The following is a 17,442-nucleotide window of genomic DNA, read 5'->3' as shown; positions in this document are numbered from 1 at the left end:
TCGATATCGACCGATATGAAACACTGATATCGTGATACAGTTTTCAGCCATATCGCCCAGCCCTAGTTGTGACTATATTGGACTGTTCTGGGTCGACATCGGCCTTCAATGGCAACATTTATTTTCTCATTAGCGTTGAAACAGGTCTGTTGCGAAAAACTCTTTCCACAAACACTACAATATGCAAGACTTTACATTTAGGTATCCTCTCACGGGTATCTCTAGATAAACCTTTACTGAACTGATCCATTGCAGGGTTCCAATATAGTGTGAATTTTCATGTGTGACTTAAGGTGACTCGTATTTATAAAAGTCTTTCCACACTGTAGACATATATGAGGTTTCTCTCTAGTGTGAATTCTCATGTGTGTCTGAAGGTTTCCTGTTTGTGTAAAAGTCTTTCCACACTGTAGACATGCGTGAGGTTTCTCTCCAGTGTGAATTCTCATGTGTGTCTTAAGGTGACCTGTTTTTCTAAAAGTCTTTCCACACTGTAGACATACATGAGGTTTCTCTCCAGTGTGAATTCTCATGTGTGTCTTAAGGTCACCTGTTTGTGTAAAAGTCTTTCCACACTGTAGACATGCGTGAGGTTTTTCTCCAGTGTGAATTCTCATGTGAATCTTAAGGTTACTTGTCCCTGTAAAACTCTTTCCACACTGTAGACATACATGAGGTTTCTCTCCAGTGTGAACTCTCATATGAATCTTTAGGTCACGTGTTTGTGTAAAAGTCTTTCCACACTGTAGACATGCGTGAGGTTTTTGTCCAGTGTGAATTCTCATGTGTGTCTGAAGAATTCCTTTTTGTGTAAAAGTCTTTCCACACTGTAGACATACATGAGGTTTCTCTCCAGTGTGAATTCTCATGTGAATCTTTAGGTCACGTGTTTGTGTAAAAGTCTTTCCACACTGTAGACATGCGTGAGGTTTTTCTCCAGTGTGAATTCTCATGTGTGTCTGAAGGCTTCCTGTTTGTGTAAAACTCTTTCCACACTGTAGACATACATGAGGTTTCTCTCCAGTGTGAATTCTCACGTGAATCTTTAGGTCACCTGTTTGTGTAAAACTCTTTCCACACTGTAGACATGCGTGAGGTTTCTCTCCAGTGTGAATTATCATGTGTTTCTTAAGGTTTCCTGTTTGTGTAAAACTCTTTCCACACAGTAGACATGCGTGAGGTTTCTCTCCAGTGTGAATTATCATGTGTTTCTTAAGGTTTCCTGTTTGTGTAAAACTCTTTCCACACTGTAGACATACATGAGGTTTCTCTCCAGTGTGAATTCTCATGTGTTTCTTAAGGGTACTCGTATCTGTAAAAGTCTTTCCACACTGTAGACATGCGTGAGGTTTCTCTCCAGTGTGAATTCTCATGTGTGTCTTAAGGTTACTCGTATCTGTAAAAGTCTTTCCACACTGTAGACATGCGTGAGGTTTCTCTCCAGTGTGAATTCTCATGTGTGTCTTAAGGTTACTCGTATCTGTAAAAGTCTTTCCACACTGTAGACATGCGTGAGGTTTCTCTCCAGTGTGAATTCTCATGTGTGACTTAAGGTTACTCGAGACTGTAAAACTCTTTCCACACTGTAGACATGCGTGAGGTTTCTCTCCAGTGTGAATTCTCATGTGCTGTTTTTCACTCTTTTTGTCTGCTGTTCTCAGAGCTTCTTCCAGTGAAACTTTCTGGAATCTTTGTGCACGTTGATATTTCTGATCAGCATCTTTTACTTCACCTTGACTGTCCTTATTCACTTCCATCATATCTGAAGTGAACAAAACTATCTGTTAAACACAGTTTTACAATTGTACAAAACAACATCACAGGACAAGATCATAGTTTCATTTTCAGCGAACACAGTCATTCAGTGCACTGAGTATTGCTTTGGATAAAAGTGTTTGCCATATAAGATGAACACATCCCAAGAGAATATTTTAACTTTACTCGGTTTAAATTACAACATAAAATTTTTTTTTTTTATGTTTTTAAATTACAACATAAAATAAAAAGAAAAAAGCAATAGAATTATTATTTCTATGTTAAAATATTATTTGTGTAAGCTAGAGAACAAATTCATGTTTATTTTAAAAAAAAGTTTTGTCATTATATTATATGTCCTGTAATTAAAATCATCACGTCCGTGTTCTGGTCAGGTATAAGAACAAATGCATTCATGTTTTTTCCAATAAGACAATAAAAAAATAGACTGATGAAAATGTGTAAAGAAAGGGTCAAAAAAGCTATTTAAAGACAAAGCAGAAATCCTTTATCCTTTCAAACTTTACTCAGGAAGCCCTTTAAAACTACAAAGATACAAAAATACATCTCAGTATTTAACTAAGATACAGACGAACATGAAATATAAAATATATAAAAGCATTCAGGAACACATGCGTTAGCTTAAGGCTAACTTCTATGAGAAATTCCATTACGATGCTAGCGTGTAGCATACGCGATCAAAATACATATTTAGAATTAACTTAAACTCAATAACAGAGGATTACTTGCATTACTAGTATTCAATAACAACATAACTCTGAGTTTGTACTTACAGGCAAACGTTTTTCAGGCCAGAGAGAAAAAATGCGTAACGTTTACTTCACCATAAATATCCGAACTACGGCAAGACTGATAGTACAAAAATAAACATAACGTTACGTGAGAGACACCACTAGAGGTCCCCCTTTCTCGAGATAAACAACAGGACATCACAGCCATATTATTAATGAAATGTATTTTATTGCTAATTTTCTGCATTTATTGTCCACCGACAATCACTAAATGTATTATGTAGATTTTAAATCCAATCTGTAATAAAGATTTAAAAACAGAAACCAACCTCTGTGTTCTTTAGTCCTCTGAGTTTCTGTTGTGTGTAGTTCTGGATCTCTCGTGTTCTCAAGCTTCTCTTCCACAAACTCCAACAACTGTGTGAAGATTTCAGTTCTTACACCTGAAGTGATTCTTCTGCTTGTTGCTTTCTGGTATTTATTGGTGGTTTGATGTAGGAGGAGCTTTACTGAAGGTGTCAATCACTGTTGGTGTGAACTGGAGATGTTAGAGAAGAGGCTTGTTTGAGATGAACAAAATCTGCGCAGAACCGATCAACGGTGATCACCGCGAGCTGCATGACGGTTAGAAAAGTGTCCGAGTAACGTCCGCCTTGCTCTGACCTCATGCTGACGTGTGCCAAAAAACTCTCGCGACAGCGAGGCGGCTGTGTCGGATTGAGCAGTCGAGCGCAGTTGCTCTCCACCGACTGCGCTACTCAAAAGCATGATGGGAAACGACTGACTGACGACACAGCTTCAAGCTCATTGGCTGAGAATGTCAGCTGATATTTTTTTCCCCTTAATTCTAAGAAGTCCATTACCTATAGCCTAATACGATTTACTTTTTCTATAGTACTTAGTAACTAGATGAGGAAAAGTTTGTGAACAAACTTTATGTTGGCTTGAGAAAGTCTGGTGAAAAAGTTTGAATTGTGAGATAGAAAGGAAAAAGAGGTTAGTGTTACAGATAAAAAGATAAATTGATAAAAAGATAAGTAGATAGGCAGGTCTAATTTTAAAGAAATTTAATAATTAAAGTTAATTATTTTAAAGAAAGGAATATTTTAAGAAAAGAGCTAGAAAGGAAAAGAGGTTAATAAAAAGATAAAGAGATAATAAGATAAAAAGATGAAGAGATAAAAAGATACATAGTAGTAAGATAGGTAGGTAGAGATGAATGCAGAGATTTATAGAGAGTGAGTGTATGTTCATGTTTAAAAGATAAGAATTGTAAAGAAAGAAAGAATAAATGTAAAGAAAGAAAGAAAGATGGAGCGATGGATAAATAGATAGAGATTAGTGCATTCAGCAGACACGTTTATCCAAAGCGACAAAATTATTATTATATTTTTAAAGAAAAGAGCTAGAAAAAAAGAGGTTAATAAAAAGATAAAAAGAAAGATAAAGAGCTAAAGAGATAAAAAGAAAGATAAAAAGAAAGATAAATAGTAGTAAGATATGTAGGTAGAGATGAATGCAGAGATGTATAGAGAGTGTGTGTGTGTGTGTGTGTATGTTTGAAAGTTGGCAGTTGACATTTGGAACATAAACATCTCCCCTGAACATTCCGTCAATGTAAGTCAATGGGACTTTTTTGAGAGTTTGATGGGCATTTTTAGGAAAACCGTAAGTCCAATCCCTTAGAAAAGATATAGCAACTCGAGTGAGACCAGACTGAAGATGTGTGTGAAGTTTAGTGGCTGTAGCTTAAAAGCTATAGGAGGAGTAGCAGTCAGAAAATTTCAGTAAGAAGAAGCCAACATAATTAGGACATGTTTTATTTTTATTTTCTTGGTTTGAAGTGAAGTCCTGTTTGTTTTAAGAGATGTGTATTCTCTTTATACATTGACATTTTTGTACAACATTATTCCATTAAATAAATTAGTCAATCCATCAATACATGCATACATCTAATGTGACTGTTTTACAATTATGCCTCATGTTTGTGTTTTTATCCGATATCTTTATTTGGATATGTCTGATTCCAGGAGTGCAATAAACAAAACCCACACATGCTCATTTCTTAATTTAGAATGTGTTGTTGTTTCATATTATTTTTTAAGAATAATTTGCAGCACACACTTTTCCTAATCATTAAACATGAATTGAAACTTACATTAAGGTGACAAACAATTGTGTAATATATTTATATGGAATATTTATCATGTAAAAAAGGGATAGTTCACCCAAATAACTTTAATAATAATAAAAACAATTTTCTTTGGTGCTGAATTATCTGCAGTCAGGACTGTTTATTTTTTACTCGACATTAATTTCATTAGATGAGAGTTGCAATACCACTCTAGATCAGATAGATTTATATCCCTACCATTTACTGAATAAGCCATTTTAAGTAATGAGCACTGTTCACCTTCGGTGATTCTCCTCATCATAACCATCTTCGTGTAAAAACAGTGGTATTTCAAATGCATCAACTTCGTCTGCGATAAAGAACGCGAACGCGATCTCTTCCATTGTTGACGTTTGCAGTCCACAACACAGCGAGATTCAGGAAGTGTCCGGCTTGCCTGCACTTTTTTTCACTCCTCCCCTCACTGTAGCCGCCTACTCTCGCCTATATTTCAGGCGAGGCAAGGCGCATCTCAAACAAGCCTAAGGATTCAGATGAGTCTTTATCCAGGAGCGGAGGCGCCATTTTAAAAGATACTGTCACACATACACACGTATATTTACTTTAAGGAAACAAGGTTTTGCTGATGTTGCTGTTTCAGCAGGACATTGAGACTTTAATTCACCAGATTACAATGTATAGTCGAGATATTTATGAGAAATAACATTCAAATGTATTATTGCTCTTAGATTTGAACTGCTGTGCTAAACAGACGTGTTTCAATGACACACACAGATATTCAAACGTTCTTTTGAAGCACAATATTCGCGTCTATTCTTGTCATAGAGGTCAGGGTTCAGGGTTGATGACGTTAAAAATCCTTACGTCAAATACTTTAAATAACAGAGGGAAACCTCATGACACGGAACATGTCAATGCCTGGAGCGTCACTTCCGGGTCTGTACCGCGGGACATCGAAAACGTTCAATTATAATATTACATGTAATATTCGTGCACGCGCATGAATCATCCGTTCCTCTCAGAGCTTCAACTGCAGTGATCGCGAGCTCTGAACTTTTCTCCTGTAAACGCCGTTACTTCCGCATACTCGAATCACACATGATCGACACCACAGCAGCTTGTTTTTAACGCGTATATATGGTCCATACCTTTCATCTGTGCCCATAGGACCCGACTTCAGTTGCGCTACAACACAATACAACAGCCGCTGTTCCCGCTCATTAGTTTGAACAAACAGATTCGCCTCGTAGGTTAACACTCACTTGTGATTGGCTGAATGTGACTTCACTCAAATCTATGTAACAAACCAGAGAACGTGGGCGGGAATATGGCGGTGTGTCGAATCTGCACTGGTGAGTCCTGGTAAGTAATAACTCTGCGAATGAATCCGCATCTACGTTTTAAAGGAGAAATGATTTCGCTGTTTTTGAAGCTTTGAGTATGTTTTGGGGTGTTTGACTTTTTTTAAAAACGCTTTATATTTCAAGTCTATTTTAGACATAAGACCTCGTCAGCTTTACCAATCAGAGCGTTTCGGAAGGAGGACTTTACATAGACAAGAAGAAATCCAGTTGTTTCGTTAGAAGAGTGAAATGTAAAGCTTTTATTTGATTAGAAACATGAACATCCATTGTTAAACACCCAAAACATATTAGCCTATATCGGTTTAAACATTCAACTGCATTATGCTAAGTGTTTATTTCTAACTTTAACTGTCATTGAACGCAGGGATGGACTGTAATGAATCTTTAGGTAGTTTATTCAATTTGAACCAACAAGTTTTCAATTCGATTAAAAACTGATCTCAGAATGAATCAGTTCTGTTCGATTCACAATAAAAATCGATTTCATTCAAAATAACTCAGTTTAACAACTCAATTCAGTAATTTCCAGATTTCACCAATTACAACTAAACACAAACCTATTTCAAGTCATCAGAATGAGCACAAAAACTGAGGTTTACCTTTTCATGTAATTGAATGGTGCGTTTTAAATGACAAATACTGATTCTGCATTTATCTCACATTTGTTTTGTGAGGACATTTCCATGAGAGTTGAAGATATCAGCATAATGAAGGAGGTGAAAATGGGAACTATCGGTCTGGAATAATGACAGCTGTTAACACAAAGCGTGTTTATGCACAGTTTGACAATTTAGCTTAATAAGATGAACTGTCTAGCGGTTAGGATTCCTGGTTTTCACCCAGGTGGCCTGGGTTCGACTCCCGGAATGGGAAACCACCATTTTCATTTACCATAGCAATGGGAGCACAGATGATGCAGTGTCTATGGCGCTGCACTCCGTGCTCACACATCTGGACAATAAGGACACTTATGCACGCATGCTGTTTGTAGACTTCAGCTCTGCATTCAATACCGTCATCCCTTCCAAGCTAATCATCTAACTTGGAAACCTAGGCATTAACAACTCTACCTGCAACTGGATTATGGATTTCTTGAGGAACAGGCCTCAGCTTTTGACAAATAGGCCACATCTGCTCCGCCACCATCACCCTCAACACTGGTGTACCACAGGGCTGCATACTGAGCCCCTTTCTCTACTCCCTTTTCACACTCGACTGCAGGCCTGTGAACGGCTCTAACTCCATCAAGTTTGCAGACGATACAACAGTGATTGGTCTCATCAGCAACAACTATGATACTGCATACAGTGAGGAGGTCCGGCACCTGGTCACATGGTGCTAAGACAACAACCTGCTCCTTAACACCCTCCAAGACAAAGGAGATCATCGTGGACTTCAGGAAGGCGAAAGGAGGCACACACACGACCCCATCCACATTAATGCAGCAGACTAAGAAACAGCCTTTTTCCCAGCGCTGTTTCATTATTGAACTCTGCTCCCCACTGATTCCACTACCCCTCATACCTTTAACTTTAATGCTGCTATAACATTGTTTACATTCCACTACAGGGCTGCCATGCCTGACTGAACTGTACACACCAGTATGCATTAACCTGCATTAACTTATCTACTGCACTGTAACTCTATTAACTGCATCTACTCATCTATTGCATTATAACTTCAACAACTGCATTAACTCACCTATTGCACTGTAACTTCAATAACTGCATTAACTTATCTACTGCACTGTAACTTCAGTAACTGCACTAACTTATCTACTGCACTGTAACTCTATTAACTGCATCTACTCATCTATTGCACTATAACTTCAACAACTGCATTAACTCACCTATTGCACTGCAACTTTAATAGCTAATGCTTATAATTTATGCACACTTAAGTCACTTGCACTATGGTTTAGTATAAATTATTATCTGTTCATATCCACCTGTACATTAATGTTCATAGTATATAGCCATCTGTATATATTGTTCATAGTGCATACCTTTTGTTATATTTTCATAAGTACATACCTGTAAAGTATTTTCATTTGTCAATGCCCACTGTATAATATTTCCCTAATATTGTATTCTGTATTTATTCACTATATATCCTCCACTTGCTAACTGCACTGTACAAGGAGGGAGACAAAAAATATAAATATAAGTTCCCATGAGATATAAATACATTCACATTAATTTAATAAACCCATGGCTGGAGTAATTTTCTATTTCTCTATCAATTTATTGTAAATAATGTAAAGATCATTCCGCTTGAGTTTAGCAGGAGTGTGCTTATATAAACATTGAATGATGTCTATCTGTAATGTGGAGTCAGAGACGTTCGGATCCATATGCAGTATTTTATTATAAAGAATGGTCAAAAGGGCAGAGGTCAGAGAACAGCGTCAGGTATGTCAGGGGATATCCAAAAACACTAACAAGCAGAGGTCGGGGCAGGTCATCACAGTCCGTTTAAGATTAAGCAATCCGAGATAAAAAAAACCCGGCAGGAACAAACACAGGGACCGCACTGAAATGTCAGAGAGGCTAAACAAGACTTTACTACGTTGATTGAGAGTCTGGAACATGATTATATAGGGAGTGGAATTGGAAACACCTGGTGGTGATTAGTCCGAGGATTATGGGAAATGGGAAAGGACACAAAAAGAGTCCTTAGTGGAGGGCCCTCTACTGGAGTTCATGGGGACTCCAGCTGACGATCGTGACATAATCTTAATCTAATTGATTTTGTCGTTTCAAATAAAGTTATGTATTGCTGTGTGAGAAATTTTTTTTTTACAGAACTTTTCCCACTAAAATAAATATCTTGACGTGATCAAGTTAGCTCAGACCGACAAACGGCGGACAGCAGCGGCATTCCACCTGTCAATAAAGTTACCTTAACTCTCTGCTCCAGGTCTACATCCCTTCCGGTCATCTTCAGTCTGAAAATGAGCGACAGCGAGGCACCAAATCCCTTTACTCATTTGGATCCCTTGTGGTGGAATGAACATCCAGCATCCACCCAAACGGCAGACATGTTCCACATTTATTTGACTAACCAATAACCAAGTCTTTGCATGTGTCTATAAAAATCCTATTGTTCATTCTCTCCTTTGCTTACTACAGCTTTAATCCTCTAAGTAGCATGGCCTTGAAAACTAACGGTACTGTTTAGCGTGATGACAAAATGTTGACTACTTGTAAATTGGTAATGTAAATGTGACCATGCCCTTAATTATGCAGCACTTTAAGGCTTAATATAATGGAAACAGATGAGTTCCCCCCTTAACAGTTGAATTATAACTAAATTAAATAGATAGGTCACCAGAACCTCTTTTTGTACCAAACTATAAAGGTGGGTTTGGAGACAGTCTCTACCAACGGTTTGAAGGTGATATAGAAAGAAATTCATTCAGATTACAGATGTTGAGCCGTTTTCTTTCCGTTTGGTCAGAAAGGATGTTCACATGTCATGAACAGGCAATTTGGTTTAATAAGTTGTAAATATCATGTAATATATGTTATTACATTGTGTTATCAGTTATTTGAGCGGTTAATATTTGGGAATAACCAACCTGCAAATGTCGCGACTGGCCAATCAGAATCAAGCATTCCAACGAGCTGTGTATTAAATGTGCAATTAATTTAGCACAATCGTGATGACAATAATGTTTTAAAAGCAAACACTAAACTCCCGATAGCGTCAGAAAATCATGGTTGTATCTTGTAAGAGTGACCAATAATAAGGATTTATATAAAAAAAGGAGCAGCAAGGTTTCATTCTGAAGGTCACAACATTTTCATTTCTGTTTCGACATTTTTTTAGATTATTGTTTGCGTGGTTTGAAATACCATGTTGTAGAAGTTCAACTGACAAAATAATGGTGATGTTAATTTTTCCATCATCGTACAGCCCTACGTTTTACTGCTCTGATCCATTGAAGGGTTCCGCTCGAGTGTGAAGCCTCATGTGTTTCTTAAGGCTACTCGGGACTGTAAACACCTTTCCACACTGTAGACATCCATGAGGTTTCTCTCCAGTGTGAATTCTCATATGAATCTTTAGGTCACCTGTTTGTGTAAAAGTCTTTCCACACTGTAGACATGCGTGAGGTTTCTCTCCAGTGTGAATTCTCATGTGTTTCTTAAGGCTACTCGGGACTGTAAACACCTTTCCACACTGTAGACATCCATGAGGTTTCTCTCCAGTGTGAATTCTCATATGAATCTTTAGGTCACCTGTTTGTGTAAAACTCTTTCCACACTGTAGACATGCGTGAGGTTTCTCTCCAGTGTGAATTCTCATATGAATCTTTAGGTCACCTGTTTGTGTAAAAGTCTTTCCACACTGTAGACATGCGTGAGGTTTCTCTCCAGTGTGAATTGTCATGTGTTTCTTAAGGCTTCCTGTTTCTGTAAAACTCTTTCCACACTGTAGACATGCGTGAGGTTTTTCTCCAGTGTGAATTCTCATGTGTTTCTTAAGGCTTCCTGTTTCTGTAAAACTCTTTCCACACTGTAGACATGTGTGAGGTTTTTCTCCAGTGTGAATTATCATGTGTGTCTGAAGGTTTCCTGTTTGTGTAAAAGTCTTTCCACACTGTAGACATGCGTGAGGTTTCTCTCCAGTGTGAATTCTCATGTGTGTCTGAAGGTTTCCTGTTCGTGTAAAACTCTTTCCACACTGTTGACATACATGAGGTTTCTCTCCAGTGTGAATTCTCATGTGAATCTTAAGGTCACTTGTGTTTGTAAAAGTCTTTCCACACTGTAGACACGCGTGAGGTTTCTCTCCGGTGTGAATTCTCATGTGAATCTTAAGGCCACTTGTGTTTGTAAAAGTCTTTCCACACTGTAGACACGCGTGAGGTTTCTCTCCGGTGTGAATTCTCATGTGAATCTTAAGGCCACTTGTGTTTGTAAAAGTCTTTCCACACTGTTGACATGCGTGAAGTTTTTCTCCAGTGTGAATTCTCATGTGTATCTGAAGGTTTCCTGTTTGTGTAAAAGTCTTTCCACACTGTAGACATGCGTGAGGTTTCTCTCCAGTGTGAATTCTCATGTGCTGTTTTTCACTCTTTTTGTCTCCTGTTCTCAGAGCTTCTTCCAGTGAAACTTTCTGGAATCTTTGTGCACGTTGATGTTTCTGATCAGCATCTTTTACTTCATCTTGACTGTCCTTATTCACTTCCATCATATCTGAAGTGAACAAAACTATCTGTTAAACACAGTTTTACAATTGTACAAAACAACATCACAAGACAAGATCATGGTTTCATTTTCAGCGAACACAGTCATTCAGTGCACTGAGTATTGCTTTGGATAAAAGTGTTTGCCATATAAGATGAACACATCCTAACTGTGTGTTCACATAGAGCGCGAATGAGGCATCAAAAACGCGCTATTCGCGAGTAGTTTGACGCTTGAACATTTTGTGTTTACTCGCTTCATTCGCGCGTGAAATTCGCGTCATTCGCGAGTGAAATAGAACATGTAAATCACTCGCGCTTGACGCCTCATTCGCGCTCGGTGTGAACACACAGTAAGAGAATATTTTAACTTTACTCGGTTTAAATTACAACATAAAATGCACTCAGATGTAGCGGGACGCTTTACGGTAATGAGATTTCCAGCAGACAAAAGCAATAGAATTATTATTTCTATGTTAAAATATTATTTGTGTAAGCCAGAGAACAAATTCATGTTTATTTAAAAAAAAAGTTGTGTCATTGAATTATATGTCCTGTAATTAAAATCATCACGTCTGTGTTCTGGTCTGGTAGAAGAACAAATGCATTCATGTTTTTTCCAATAAGACAATAAAAAAATAGACTGATGAAAATGTGTAAAAAAAGGTCCAAAAAGCTATTTAAAGACAAAGCAGAAAGGGGGGTCAACCTATGTCCATTATTCTGCTTCTGTGTGAGTGTGTGGTCTTGCCTGATACATTAGTTCGGCAGATAGATAACAGTTTCCACAAGACAAAGAATGAAGCTTGTGTATCCTTTCAAACTTTACTCAGGAAGCACTGTTAAACTACAAAGATACAAAAATACATCTCAGTATTTAACTAAGATACAGACGAACATGAAATATAAAATATATAAAAGCATTCAGGAACACATGCGTTAGCTTAAGGCTAACTTCTATGAGAAATTCCATTACGATGCTAGCGTGTAGCATACGCGATCAAAACACATATTTAGAATTAACTTAAACTCAATAACAGAGGATTACTTGCATTACTAATATTCAATAACAACATAACTCTGAGTTTGTACTTACAGGCAAACGTTTTTCAGGCCAGAGAGAAAAAATGCGTAACGTTTACTTCACCATAAATATCCGAACTACGGCAAGACTGATAGTACAAAAATAAACATAACGTTACGTGAGAGACACCACTAGAGGTCCCCCTTTCTCGAGATAAACAACAGGACATCACAGCCATATTATTAATGAAATGTATTTTATTGCTAATTTTCTGCATTTATTGTCCACCGACAATCACTAAATTTATTATCTAGATTTTAAATCCAATCTGTAATAAAGATTTAAAAACAGAAACCAACCTCTGTGTTCTTTAGTCCTCTGAGTTTCTGTTGTGTGTAGTTCTGGATCTCTCGTGTTCTCAAGCTTCTCTTCCACAAACTCCAACAACTGTGTGAAGATTTCAGTTCTTACACCTGAAGTGATTCTTCTGCTTGTTGCTTTCTGGTATTTATTGGTGGTTTGATGTAGGAGGAGCTTTACTGAAGGTGTCAATCACTGTTGGTGTGAACTGGAGATGTTAGAGAAGGATTCAGATGAGTCTTTATCCAGGAGCGGAGGCGCCATTTTAAAAGATACTGTCACACATACACACGTATATTTACTTTAAGGAAACAAGGTTTTGCTGATGTTGCTGTTTCAGCAGGACATTGAGACTTTAATTCACCAGATTACAATGTATAGTCGAGATATTTATGAGAAATAACATTCAAATGTATTATTGCTCTTAGATTTGAACTGATGTGCTAAACAGACGTGTTTCAATGACACACACAGATATTCAAACGTTCTTTTGAAGCACAATATTCGCGTCTATTCTTGTCATAGAGGTCAGGGTTCAGGGTTGATGACGTTAAAAATCCTTACGTCAAATACTTTAAATAACAGAGGGAAACCTCATGACACGGGACATGCCAATGCCTGGAGCGTCACTTCCGGGTCTGTACCGCGGGACATCGAAAACGTTCAATTATAATATTACATGTAATATTCGTGCACGCGCATGAATCATCCGTTCCTCTCAGAGCTTCAACTGCAGTGATCGCGAGCTCTGAACTTTTCTCCTGTAAACGCCGTTACTTCCGCATACTCGAATCACACATGATCGACACCACAGCAGCTTGTTTTTAACGCGTATATATGGTCCATACCTTTCATCTGTGCCCATAGGACCCGACTTCAGTTGCGCTACAACACAATACAACAGCCGCTGTTCCCGCTCATTAGTTTGAACTAACAGATTCGCCTCGTAGGTTAACACTCACTTGTGATTGGCTGAATGTGACTTCACTCAAATCTATGTAACAAACCAGAGAACGTGGGCGGGAATATGGCGGTGTGTCGAATCTGCACTGGTGAGTCCTGGGGCCCGTTCGTACGTCGCTTATTACATCCGAGATCAAAAGACACATCCAAGATGACATCATCGTGCTAATCATGATCCGGCTAATTGGGTTCTTCGAACACACCTGTTGTTTATGATTAGTATCGCTGGATTGAGTTATCTGAGATCATTGCGCGCTCTTGCGTTGGTTTAAAAGGGGATATGTATCGATAGTAGAAACAATGATCAGCAACGCTGTGATTGGCTGTTCAGCATGGCTAAAGAACACGCCCAGTTTTCCTCTCAAGCAGAACAAGAGCTTTTAATGGAAGGTTATGCCCAATTTGAACGTTAAATTCAAACTAATTAAATGCTTAAGTGGTGTCCATGTCAGATGTTTCTATCACTTTCTACAGTATGTATTTTTGCATTTTTTATTTATTTCATATTTACTTATGTCAGAGCCACCACGGACCCAGTAGAAAATGGGAACAAGTAAAAGTAAAGTACAAGAATATTCTACAAAATTGTAGCCTACACTTCTTATACAGTCCTTATTTTAAAAGCCACTGTTAAATGATGTGTCTATTTATGACAGCCACCAAGAAAAGGCTGAAAGATTACAGGTGGTGGTCCTGCACCCCCACAATATACCCCAGCAGAAGAGCTGGCCCTTGGGTTGACTTCAAACCGACCCAGTGTGGAGGGCATCCCTGGGGGCAGCTCTTCCTTAGACCCAAAGCCAGGGACCAGTAGCAGCAACACCTACATTACTGTTAGGCTAAATGAGCTTTTATTTCCCTTAGTATACTGTAAAATTGTTTGTTGCTGCATTAAATGAATTTGGTACAGTCATTTCAAATGTTTGTGAAAGTGAAAACTAATAAACTTCTAGTTCATATAAAATATGTTGCCATGAGTTATTGATCACATTATTTTTTACAGTGTAGTTAATTGTAATGACATTATTCCCCCCCCCCCAAGAGTGCAACACATTGTAATACCCATTTATTTCCATTGCACGACCTGTGAATAAATCCTCTCAGATGACTGTCCTTTGGAGGAAGAACCTGTAAGTGCATAAATAACTTAACTATAATTTGTATATACTTGTGTACCTATTCTTTCTGTCTGCAACATGAGTTGCAGGAGTCCACACCTAGAGAAAGGTCTACAGAAAGGCTCACAGAACAGTCTGCACAAAGAACTGCTGATACAGAGGTGGGCAGTGTTTTACTTTTGTCTTGTTGCATGATGCATGTTTTGACCCTTTTTTTTCACAAAATTACACCGGGTGACATCCGTTCCCTATATAAGCGGCATCTTTAACCAAAAATAGAGTATTTTGAGGTGAAAAAAAGAGAAATTAGAGGAGAAATTGAACTCGACAACTTGAAAGAGAGAAAATTTGCACTGAAGATAGAGTTGCTTCAGAGTAAGTGCTAATACTGTTATGAACTGTGTGGAGAGAAGAACCCAATTGCAGGCAGACTCGGGGGTGAAGGAGATAACAATAAATTTAATACACAATAAACACAAAACAAAGACTCACGATGGAGTAAAACCAAGACTAGACAAATAATAGGGACAACCAGGACATGGACTAACTAAACTAGAAAAATAAACACTAAGGACAAGACTAAACTGACTCACCAAAATACACTGAACGAGAACTTGGTACTTGACACAGCATAGAGGAACAAAGTACAAGATACCAAATACAATGAACGAGCACAGGACAATAGACAAGAGGAGGTTTTAAAGGGAAACAAACACAGGATAATTGAACAAGGGGCAGGTGTAGGTAATGAGACACTAATGGGAAGGCTAACGCGACAAAAGGGCGGGAAACACTGACGAGACACGAGAAAGCACATGGCATGTCAGAATCAAAACAAAGCCATGTCTTTCTCACACAAAACCTAAGGCTATGCCATGACTCCGCTGCAAGACCAAAAATAAACATGACATGATAGCGGAATCATGACATAAGCCCCCCCTTAAATGAACACCTCCAGGTGTTCATCAAGGGGTAGACTAACAAGACAAGACAGACTGGGAACACGACAATACAAGGCAAAACAAAGAAAACAATATCAGGGGCAAACAAGCAAGCAAAATCACAGGGTTGGGGTGAGACAATAAAAATAATAAACATGGGAGGGGGGGTGGGGGAACAACAAAGTTCACGGGAGGGTGTCCAAGAGGGTAGGGATAGGGTGGGACAGTCCTAGTTCCCGGGGGCGCTCGCGAACGTGGAATCCCCGGGGACTTGATGGGAGAAGTCCTCGGGGGAACTGTTCTTGTTCCCGGCTTGAAGGCCGGCTGAGCCGCCGGCTGGAAGGCCGGCTGAGCCGCCGGCTGGAAGGCCGGCTGAGCCGCCGGCTGGAAGGCCGGCTGAGCCGCCGGCTGGAAGGCCGGCTGAGCCGCCGGCTGGAAGGCCGGCTGAGCCGCCGGCTGGAAGGCCGGCTGAGCCGCCGGCTGGAAGGCCGCCTGGGCAGGACTGGGGGCAGGACTTGACGCCGGCTGGAAGGCCGCCTGGGCAGGACTGGGGGCAGGACTTGACGCCGGCTGGAAGGCCGCCTGGGCAGGACTGGGGGCAGGACTTGACGCCGGCTGGAAGGCCGGCAGGGCAGGACTTGACGCCGGCTGGAAGGCCGGCAGGGCAGGACTTGACGCCGGCTGGAAGGCCGGCAGGGCAGGACTTGACGCCGGCTGGAAGGCCGGCAGGGCAGGACTTGACGCCGGCTGGAAGGCCGGCAGGGCAGGACTTGACGCCGGCTGGAAGGCCGGCAGGGCAGGACTTGACGCCGGCTGGAAGGCCGGCAGGGCAGGACTTGACGCCGGCTGGAAGGCCGGCAGGGCAGGACTTGACGCCGGCTGGAAGGCCGGCAGGGCAGGACTTGACGCCGGCTGGAAGGCCGGCAGGGCAGGACTTGACGCCGGCTGGAAGGCCGGCAGGGCAGGACTTGACACTGGAGTGGGTGGACTCGGGACCACCGGACTCGGGACCACCGGACTCGGGACCACCGGACTCGGGACCACCGGACTCGGGACCACCGGACTCGGGACCACCGGACTCGGGACCACCGGACTCGGGACCACCGGACTCGGGACCACCGGACTCGGGACCACCGGACTCGGGACCACCGGACTTGACGGGACCACCGGACTTGACGGGACCACCGGACTCGACGGGACCACCGGACTCGACGGGACCACCGGACTCGACGGGACCACCGGACTCGACGGGACCACCGGACTCGACGGGACCACCGGACTCGACGGGACCACCGGACTCGACGGGACCACCGGACTCGACGGGACCACCGGACTTGACGGGACCACCGGACTTGACGGGACCACCGGACTTGACGGGACCACCGGACTTGACGGGACCACCGGACTTGACGGGACCACCGGACTTGACGGGACCACCGGACTTGACGGGACCACCGGACTTGACGGGACCACCGGACTTGACGGGACCACCGGACTTGACGGGACCACCGGACTTGGGACCACCGGACTTGGGACCACCGGACTTGGGACCACCGGACTTGACGGGACATCAGGAGGCCCGCTGGACGGGGCCCTCCTGCCCGTATGACGCCCCCCCAAAAAATATTTGGGCTGAGTCCCGGTGTTCTCCTCCGGCTGGAAGTTCGGGCTGGAGATTACACCCCTCCTCGGCTTCTTCTTCTTCTTCGACCGGCTCACGGTGGGTGTAGCCGGTTGCGGAGAAGCGGTGGGGAGCATGACTAGCTCCGTGCTGGAAGAGTCGAAGGGTGCAGAGGGTGAGGAGAGGCCCACGGCCCCGATTCTCAGGGAACGACTC

General features: G+C 41.2%; 1 protein-coding gene across 2 annotated transcripts; it reads right to left on the bottom strand.

Moving 5' to 3' along the window:
- Positions 1 to 8,354: 8,354 nt before the first annotated feature.
- Positions 8,355 to 12,393, bottom strand: LOC306894137 (uncharacterized protein). 2 transcript variants are annotated; one of them, XM_079456421.1, is made up of 3 exons: positions 12,296 to 12,393; positions 11,951 to 12,046; positions 8,356 to 11,209 (listed from the first exon to the last, which is right to left on the bottom strand). In XM_079456421.1, exon 3 carries the CDS (start codon positions 11,205 to 11,207, stop codon positions 9,933 to 9,935), a length of 1,275 nt encoding a protein of 424 aa, XP_079312547.1. In that variant the 5' UTR covers positions 11,208 to 11,209; positions 11,951 to 12,046; positions 12,296 to 12,393; the 3' UTR covers positions 8,356 to 9,932. The 2 variants fall into 2 exon arrangements, with proteins under 2 accessions (XP_079312548.1, XP_079312547.1); XM_079456422.1 differs by lacking the exon at positions 11,951 to 12,046 and having other exon boundaries at positions 8,355 to 11,209.
- Positions 12,394 to 17,442: the final 5,049 nt, after the last annotated feature.

This window comes from Barbatula barbatula (assembly GCF_947034865.1).
Source record: "Barbatula barbatula genome assembly, chromosome: 5".
Lineage (NCBI taxonomy): Eukaryota > Metazoa > Chordata > Actinopteri > Cypriniformes > Nemacheilidae > Barbatula > Barbatula barbatula.
The sequence above is the reverse complement of the archived record's forward strand: the minus strand, read 5'-3'. Positions and strand labels throughout refer to the sequence as shown.